Below are 10108 nucleotides of genomic sequence, written 5' to 3'. Positions count from 1 at the left end.
TTAGTGATATTCAGCTGGTAGTCTAAGAAATTTAACCTTTATGCTAGGTTGTCAGAGGCATAGTAATAGTAGGAGTTTATGATTAAGGAAAAAGAAAGAAATGACATGAGAGACAACAATCAGTCAGTCTCACAAAGCTTCACCTTGAGAATGAACCAGTATGCAGGAGGGGAAAAAAATCAATTTGTGGCCAGTGGGGAGAATTATAATGATCACTTGGGCCCAATGCAGTAATTTCTCATGGAGGTGTAGGCACATGAATTACAACATCTGTGTGTTCTACTCCACCTGGACAGTGGTCAAGGGGCCAGAGTCAGGGGACCAAAGTCTGAAAAGTGGTCTTAGGACACCATAAAATGTCTGTTTGGAAAATGTGAAAATGTGGGATTCATCTGTCATATTATAGAAAGATACATCTCCAGCCTCATAATCCAGGAATATCCCCACACTAAGGGGTTTTTCTCTTAGAGTAAGATGAGTTTCTGAGATGGTAAGGGCCCAGTAATCCTCCTGGTAGAGTCTAATGGCCCAGAAACCATTCTGTGGGGACATTTGGAAAGTCCCCTTCCTTGATACATTATCCCTACAAACTCCCAGGTCCCAGGAATGCAGGTCCCCAACTTCCACCTCCCAGTAGTATCTCCCCGCACAGATTTGTAGCTGACCCAGCACACAGGGAATAGAGACAAATCTCTGTGTGGAGCTGGGTAGATCTTGCTGTATTTCTTGCAAGGTTACTCCTCTCCCCTCTTCAGTCAGGAGGAGGCTGGGATGAGCAGTGGCTTCATCAAGAGTCACATTTACTGCAAAAACAATTAGACTATCATGTTTATGGAAAGAGTCTCAGTAGGCCTGGGCCAGAGGGTCCCCATTCTGTGAGAACTTCTCTGGCCCTGGGAAGATCCAAGTCATCTTCACCCGTCTTCCTTTCTTACCCCACAAGGAGCAGGGTCCCTCCTGGACCATCATACTCACCAGCTTGGAACTCTTCTTTCCTCCAATCTGCAAGGAACATATGAATGTGAGAAGCCCCATCTGATAGATAAATACATCCATCTGCTCAGATTATGAGTATAAACTCTCAAGGATTAATTTATGAGTGATAATATCCAAAGAAAATATTCTTTGATATACTTGCACCTCTTTTCAGTCTGTTAAATTATGTCTGGCTTTAAGAACTGATTTCTTCAACCAACATTCCCGTAGGATAAGTGTCCATAATCTATTTAAGATGTTAGAAAAGAAATAGAGATTATGATATGTTTGACCAAGTAAATTCTTTTTGTTGTAATTTCCTCAGACTTTATAGGTGATAATCTTTTTCTTATCCTCAAAGCATGATCTGAGATGTCAATTAAAAAATAATAAAACACATAATAAATGTTGGCTAGGATGTGGAGAAAAGGAAACCCTGTAAATGGTTGATGGATGTAAACTAGGGGAAAATAGTATAAAGGCGCCTCAAAACACTAAAAATAGAACTGCCATATGATCCAGCAATTCCACACCTGGGTATATAACCAAAGAAAATTAAAAACACAAATTTGAAAAGGTACATGCACCCAATTGTTCATACTACACCTGAATTTAGTATATATATATATATACTACAAATGACTAAATATTGTTCCTTTGTATGTATGTATGTATATATATATACACATACTGAAAACTGTTCCTTTGTGTGTCTGTGTATATATAAACACATACATGAAATTTTGACATTTGCAACAATATGGATGGGCCTGGAAGGTATTACTATTAATGAAATAAGTAAGACAGAGGAAGATAGAGTATGTTATCACTTATATGTGGAATCTAAAAAATAAAATAGTGAATGTAACAAAACAGAAACAGACTTACAGATATAGAGAGCAAATGTAATTATCAATGGGGAGAGGAAAGAGGAGAGGAACAATATTAGGGTTTCAGAGGTACAAACTACTATGTATAAAATAAATAAATCTAAAGGATATATTGTACAGCATGGGGAATATGCTTCTCTGGGTTGGGAAGATCTCCTGGGGAAGGAAGTGGCAATCCACTCAAGTACTCTTGCCTGGAGAATCCCATGGATGGAGGAGCCTGCTAGGCTACAGTCCACTGGGTCACAAAGAGTTGGACATGAATGAGTCACATCCCTTTCTTTCTTTCATGGGGAATATAGCTAATTTTTATAATAACTTAAATGGAGTATAGCCTACAAAATTTTGAAGTCACTATGTTGTACACCTGAAACTAATGTAATATTGTAAGCCAACTATGCCTTGCAGAAAGTGAAGAACTAAAGAACCTCTTGATGAAAGTGAAAGAGGAGAGTGAAAAAGTTGGCTTAAAGCTCAACACTCAGAAAACTAAGATCATGACATCCAGTCCCATCACTTCATGGCAGGTAGGTGGGGAAACAGTGGAAACAGTGGCTGACTTTTTTGGGGCTCCAAAATCACTGCAGATGGTGACTGCAGCCATGAAATTAAAAGACGCTTACTCCTTGGAAGGAAAGTTATGACCAACCTAGATAGCATATTAAAAAGCAGAGACATTACTTTGCCAACAAATGTCCATCTAGTCAAGACTATGGTTTTTCCAGTGGTAATGTATGGATGTGAGAGTTGTACTATAAAGAAAGCTGTGCACCGAAGAATTGATGCTTTTGAACTGTGGGGTTGGAGAAGACTCTTGAGAGTCCCTTGGACTGCGAGGAGATCCAATCAGTCCATCTGTTCATTGGAAGGATTGATGTTGACGCTGAAACTCCAATACTTTGGCCACCTGATGCGAAGAGCTGACTCATTTGAAAAGACCCTGATGCTGGGAAAGATTGGGGACAGGAGGAGAAGTGGACAACAGAGGATGAGATGATTGGATGGCATCATCAACTCTATGGACATGGTTTGGGTGGCCTCTGGGAGTTGGTGATGGACAGGGAGGCCTGGCGTGCTGCGGTTCATGGGGTCACAAATAGTCGGACAGGACTGAGCAACTGAACTGAACTGAACTATGCCTCAGTTATTAAAAAATCAAATAGAAAATAATAATGGTCAAATTGCTAAAATTTAATATTTTAAATACATTATTATCTTTTAAAATACTGAGTAATTTATTGAGTTCATAAAATGCATATTTTGGAGTTTCTTTAATTTTTATTGTATTGTTTTGCATGCAGTAGGTATTCATTTAAAATATATTTTGCAATAGGACAGTTTTTTTTTTTTTTATCAGAATCCATGTCACTCACCAGGGTATAATGTTGACTCCCTCCAGCCTGCAAAAAACAAAATAGGAAACTTTACTTTTTTTTCTTCCATTTTTTTTTCTCATTGTCTTTTTCATTTCTCCTTGTCTTTGTCATAAACTTTCTTCTGAATTCTTTGGACTTCCTCTTTTTATCCTATATTCTCATATTCCATTTTTAGAAAACACAATGATAAAAATGATCACATGGAGGGTAGATAGAAACATAGAAGGAATAAAAAGTGGGAGGGATGAAGGAGAAGTGGGAAGGAGAGGACATGAAATAAATTAAGGAAGGAAGGGGAGAGAAGGAAGAACATGCTGAATCACTGGTGGTTTGTCTTTTGAAAATAATTAATTGAAATTACTAGAATTTAGCAAGATAGCTCTTCAAATGCTTTTTGCCTACTATAAGCATTTTTGTTGCATTTCTAAATCCTATTCAACTTCTACAGCAGAAGAATCTGAGATTTAGAAGAATAAAGGTTTCTGGGAAATAAGCTTTACTCACCTAATTTGAACTGAGCCTTCCTCCTATCTGAGAGAAAACAAACAGGTATATATACACATATATAATGTTAACTAATTAATTTAAAAAATGTTTTCTTAACATCATAAAAAAATTCAAGTAAAGTTATACATGTGCACATACATGTGCCAATGCTAGTAGTGTCTGAAAGTTGACCAAGTAATGTCCATTTTAAAAGCAACTAAAGAAATCTCTGAAGCCTACTGCATCTGAAAATCTTCCTACAATTTGAAGAATATAATTTGATATGTAGGGATGTGAGAGTTTAATAATTCTTATGATATAGTACCAAAATAGTGTAGGAATAACTTGGAAAATAACTTTAGATTTTAGGTTTACAATGGAGTTTATTTGAGTGAAAAAAAAAATGTATGTATAAAGACCTTGAAGTATTAATGATTGAAAAGGTGAAAATAAAAATAAAAGAACAATAATTATGGTTGGAAAAAAAATCAGGCAAAGTCATGCAAAAAATATTTATACACCTTAAATCACCTGAGAATATAGTCAAGAGAAAAGAACTAGGAAATCTCAAGATTAACTTGACATCAATATATATAGCATAATATACAGGTCAAACAAAAAAAAGGAATTTATCTCACTCAGCTACTTTGGAGTTTTAACTTTCCCATAAAAACAAGCACAATATCATGTATAAAACAATGGGCACTCCACATCAGAGCAGATGTTGAAGAACCCAAATTAAAAGAAACTTTCTGTCATCATTCTTAGCTTAATTTCCTTTATCTCACCAACTGTAAAACTAACTACTGTAAAATGAATTACTGTAAAATTCCAGTAATCACCTGGACTATATTAATAGAAGAAGCCTAAAAATAAAGCATAGAAAGGAAAGGAAGTGAACAAAAGCTGAGAGAATGAAAAGGAAACTTAACATGGAACGAGTTCAGGAAGCTAAAAAAAAAACAGATAGGGTAATTTGAAATCCACAAGAAGAAAAAGGCAAGACAGGAGTGAGTAAGAGGTAATGAGATAGGAAGTGATGGGAAGATTTTTTTTCAAAGAAATATATCAGCAAAAAAAAAATGTCAGAAAAAAGTTACCAATTTCTTTCTGAAGATCTTCTGAAAAATAAAATGGAAATCTCATGTAAATATCAAGAGAAACCAATATAAAAAATGAAAATGAGTAGAAAATTTCCATTGCATGGTAAACTGGAAGGATGAATGTGATTAGAAACAAACAAACAAAAACTCCTGAAAAAAAAAAAAAAAAAAACAGCCAAGGAAGCACAGTTTTATCTTCAAATACTGAGAAAAGGAAGTGAATTTGCCCAGTTGAATAAATAAAGAAGAATGATGATGATTAGGGCAGAAAAACTAACTAGGATTTTATCCCATACATACATATTTTATGAACAGTATTAAGGACATTCATAATTGAGGATTTGGACAAAATACATATTTAATAAAAGAATAAAATAATTCCATAACAAATGTTATCTTCATAGTAGCATGTTGAAACTGATTTTGAGTTATGCAAGTCTTTCTATCTCAGATTAAAGCAGTTGTCTTTAAGTGAAACAATGTGTGTGAATTGTAGTCAATAAACACTAAGTCCTGAGAGTATCTTTTTAGAAGATGTCATAGCCATTAAGAAAGCAAATGACTACAATGTCTGAGTATATTCTTTGGTGACTGCAGCCATGAAATTAAAAGCTGATTGCTTGCTCCTTGGAAGAAAAGTTATGACCAACCTAGATAACATGTTAAAAAGCAGGGACATTCATTTGCCAACAACGGTACGACCAGTCAAAGCTATGGTTTTTCCAATAGTCGTGTATGGATGTGAGAGTTGGACTATAAAGAAAGCTGAGTGCCGAAGAACTGATGCTTTAGAACTGTGGTGATGGAGAAGACTCTTGAGAGTCCCGTGGACTGCAAAGAGATCAAACCAGCCCACCCTAAAGGAAATCAGTCCTGAATATTCATGGGAAGCACTGATGCTGAAGCTGAAACTCAAATACTTTGGCCACCTGGTGGGAAGAACTGCCTCTTTGGAAAAGACCCTGATGCTGGGTAAGGTTGAAGGCGGGAGGAGAAGGAGATGACAGAGGATGAGATGGTTGGATTGCATCACCGACTCGATGGACATGAGTTTGAGCAAGCTGTGGGAGTTGGTGATGGACAGGCAAGCCTGGCGTGCTGCAGTCCATGCGGTCATAAAGTCTGACACAACTGAGCAACTGAACTGAACTGACAATCTTTTCTGAAGTCTGATGGTTTCTATTTACATTGAATAATAGTGCAATGAAATTTAATTGAGTTTTCAGTTGAGAGAATTTTTAAAATTAGATTTGATAAACTCACACTCTCAATTTTATCAGAAGAAGTTCAAAGAATTAAAGTTAGGACTGTAATGAAACTTCCATTTCTATTAACTTACATATAAATACACCATTTATCAGCACATAAATATTTTATAAGTAACCCAAAAATTAATGAAATGCATTAATGTTTATCTTATATTCATGTATTTGAAGGGACTTAAAATATGAGTTAATGGAGATAAGGTAATGCTAGTATTACATGAGAAAAATATTAGAAGATCATTCTTTAAGCAGTTTATTTTTAATCTCATTCTTATAATGTGACTCTAGGCTTTATGGGATTTCCCTGGTGGCTCAGATGGTAAAGAATTGCATGCAATGAGGAAGACCCAGGTTTGATCCCTGGGTGGGGAAGATTCCCTGGAGATGGGAATGGCTACCCATTCCAGTATTGTTGCCTAGAGAATTCCATGGACAGAGAAGCCTGGTGGGCTACAGTCCATGGGGTCGTAAAGAGTGAGACATGACTGAGTGAATAACACTTTCACTTCACTTTCAGGTTTTATTGAAGTCCTTTAAAAAACCTACATATACATTTCAAGGGATAAGCTCTTGTCTAGAATTCATGTGTTGTAAAAAGTATCTTGGGCATTCTTGCATGTTATAAGTTTTAAGTTTTTATATAGGGCTTCCCTGGTAGCTCAATAGTAAAGAATCTGCTGCAGGCGATTCTCTCCCTGAAGAAGAAAATGGCAACCCTATCCAGTGTTCTTCCCTGGAGAAATCTATGGACAGAAGAGCTTGGTGGGCTACAGTCTATGTGGTTGCAAAAGAGTTGGACACAACTTAGTGACTAAACAATGATGATATAAAAGTACATATGTGCTTTTCCTACATTCTTTGAAGAAACCTCTTTGGTGATGCTAATTCCACTGCTTCCTCCTTTTCCCATTATTCCTATATTCTCTAGACTTAACCATCTATTGATACTCATTCATGCCTCTCAAGTAATAACCTTCCTGAATTTTTATGCCTTCTAACCCAATTTTCCTCATGGGAAAAATGAGGATATTGTCATACAATTCCAGTGAAGAAAATCTTATAATTTCTATACAATGAAATGAAAGGAAGGGAAATAAAATATTAAAAGGCAGGTGAAGTGGGCTCTAATAATATCACCTGAGCTTATCTTGGATAAAGGTAGAACAACAGTTTTCTAAAAAATACCATAAACTTCTAAAGCATATTATTAATAAAAATTTATTTAATAGAAAAGATCTGTATACATAGATTGGATTGGCAGGATAAATTATGCAAATGATAATGGTGAAAATTTCAATAACAAATGAAGATACGAAACTTCAGTTAGAATCATAGGATCATCAGAAAAATTCATTTAAAGCATATGTAGATTGGAATTGCAGAAAATGTTCATTGATAGTTGAAGAAATAAGAACAAGGAGATCAAACCAGTCAATCCTAAAGGAAATCAATCCTGAATATTCATTGGAAGGACTGATGCTGAAGCTGAAGCTCCAATACTTCAGTCACCTGATGCAAAGAGCTGACTTGTTGGAAAAGACCGTGATGCTGGGAAAGGTTGACGGCAAAAGGAGAAGGGGATGACAGAGGATGAGATGGTTAGATAACATCATTAACTCAATGCACATGATTTGAGCAAACTCAAGGTGATAGTGGAAGATAGGGGAGACTGGCATGCTATAGTCCATGAAGTCACACGGAATCAGATATGACTTAGCATCTGAACAACAAGAGATGACATAATGACTAGATAACAGAGTAAACTACATAAGTGGGATTAACCTTTTCATTGTCCATACTTAGCAGAAAATAAAAAAATAAAGAACCAATTCATTTAAAAGCAAGTCCTATATGCAAAACAGAAAAAGACACAAAGATGTACAAGACAGACTTTTGGACTCTGTGGGAGAAGGCGAGGGTGGGATGTTTTGAGAGAACAGCTTCAAAACATGTATATTATCTAGGGTGAAATAGATCACCAGCCCACGTTGGATGCATGAGACAAGTGCTCATGCCTGTGCACTGGGAAGACCCAGAGGGATCTGGTGAAGAGGGAGGTGGGAGGGGGGATCGGGATGGGGAATACATGTAAATCCATGGCTGATTCATGTCAATGTATGACAAAAACCACTACAATATTGTAAAGTAATTAGCTTCCAACTAATAAAAATAAATGGGGGAAAAAAAAAGCAAGTCACTATGTCAGGAAGGAAAAGGACAAAAATTTGAAACACATCCATAGTTTTCAAAATGACTCATATCTCTGACAAGTTGAAATTATAGGATTCAAAGCCCATCTCAAAGGCCAATAAAATGCAATAGTGTTTTACAGGACCCCCACCCCTTACACAGAAGAAGGTACTAAGACAGGAAACAAAACCTGAGAGGAGATACGATAAGATGTGTCTGGGGTAAATGATATCAATCATTCATCTTCAATTGAACAGTCACATTTTTAAGAAAAAAATGCAGGAAAATTGCTTACAAGATGGTGGAGTAGAAAAACCTTGAACTCATCTCCTCTTATGAGCACACAAAAACCACAACTATCTGTTAAACAACCATCAATAAGAGGGACTGGGACCTACTAAACAGATATTCTGTAACTAAAGACACAAAGAAGAAATCACAGTGAGATGGTAGAAGGGGCACACTTGTGATATAATCAAGTCCAAAAAATCCCCTGAGGGGTTGACCCAAAAACTAGAGAATGATTGTATTGCACAGGTTTTCCCACAAGAGTAAGAGTTCTGAATCCCATATCTCTGCAACCTGGGGGTTTGGTGTCAGGAAAAGGAGCCCCCAAATTATTTGACTTTGAAGGCCAGTGGGGCTTAAATTGCAGGGACTCCACAGGACTGGGGAAAAAGAGGCTTCACTCTTAAAGGGTGTGCACAAAATCTCATGTGTACCAGTATTGATGGCCAAAGCAGTAACATCATAGGAGCCTGGGCCAGACTTACCTGCTGGTCTTGGAAGTTCTCCTGGGAACATAAGAGAGACACAGCTGTAGCTTACTCTGGGGAATAGACACAGCGGTGGATATATTGGGGAGTATTCATCTGCATGAACTCTCACTGGAGGCTGACATCTTGCTTAGGTCATTAACACCAAGTTCTGGCCCCACCCAACAGTTGGTAGGAGCCAGTGCTGGGATGCTTCAGGCCAAACAACCAACTGGGGGAAATACAGCCCCACCAATCAGCAGACAGGCTCTCCAAAGATTTCTTAAGCTCACAGCCACCTCTAGACACACCCCTTAACCTGCCCCTGCCCACTAGAGGGCCAGGACCTAGCTCCATTCATCAGTGATCAGGCATTGGCCCCTCCTGCCAGAAAGCCTACACAAACCTCTAGACCAGACTCATCTACCAGGCAGCAGATGGCAGAAGCAAGAAAACCACAATCCCACAGTCAGTGGAACTGAGCCTGCAATTTACACTAGCATGTGAAGAGCCCACTCATTGGGAAAGACCCTGATGCTGGGAAAGATTGAGGGCAGAGGAGAAGGGGGCGACAGAAGATGAGATGGTTGGATGGCATCACCGACTCAATGGACATAAGTTTGAGCAAGCTCTGGGAGATAGTGAAGGACAGGGAAGCCTGACAATCCTGCCATTCATGGAGTTGCAAAGAGCTGGACACAACTGAGAAACTGAACAACAAATTTGTAAAATAGATAGCTAGTGAGAAGTTGCTATGCAACACAGGGAGCCCAGCCTGACGCTCTGTGATGACCTAGAGGGATGAGATGGGGGGAGGGGAGGGATGCTCAAGAGATAGGTGATATATGTATAGTTATGGCTTATTAGCATTGTTGTATGGCAGAAACCAACAAAACCTTGTAAAGCAATTTTCTTCCATTAAATAATAAATTAAAAAAAACAACAACAGATCAGACCCTACTTTGGGACCAGCTGATCCCTGACCCTTGAGTGGTGCGAGGGGAGTGCACTACTGGGACACCTAAGATGTCCCCTACAGAGGGTCACTTCTCCAAGGTTGAGAAATGT

At 37.8% G+C, this 10108-nt stretch overlaps 1 protein-coding gene across 1 annotated transcript; it reads right to left on the bottom strand.

The window, feature by feature from the left end:
* Positions 1-236: 236 nt before the first annotated feature.
* Positions 237-9186, bottom strand: LOC122696795 (butyrophilin subfamily 1 member A1-like). Its single transcript, XM_043906926.1, has 7 exons — positions 9174-9186; positions 9059-9079; positions 4828-4848; positions 3746-3772; positions 3239-3265; positions 976-1002; positions 237-803 (listed from the first exon to the last, which is right to left on the bottom strand). The coding sequence occupies exons 1-7, from the start codon at positions 9184-9186 to the stop codon at positions 280-282; spliced, it is 660 nt and encodes a 219-aa protein (XP_043762861.1). The 3' UTR covers positions 237-279.
* Positions 9187-10108: the final 922 nt, after the last annotated feature.

This window comes from Cervus elaphus, chromosome 7 (genome assembly GCF_910594005.1).
Source record: "Cervus elaphus chromosome 7, mCerEla1.1, whole genome shotgun sequence".
Lineage (NCBI taxonomy): Eukaryota > Metazoa > Chordata > Mammalia > Artiodactyla > Cervidae > Cervus > Cervus elaphus.
This window is presented reverse-complemented; position numbering and strand designations above follow the sequence as displayed.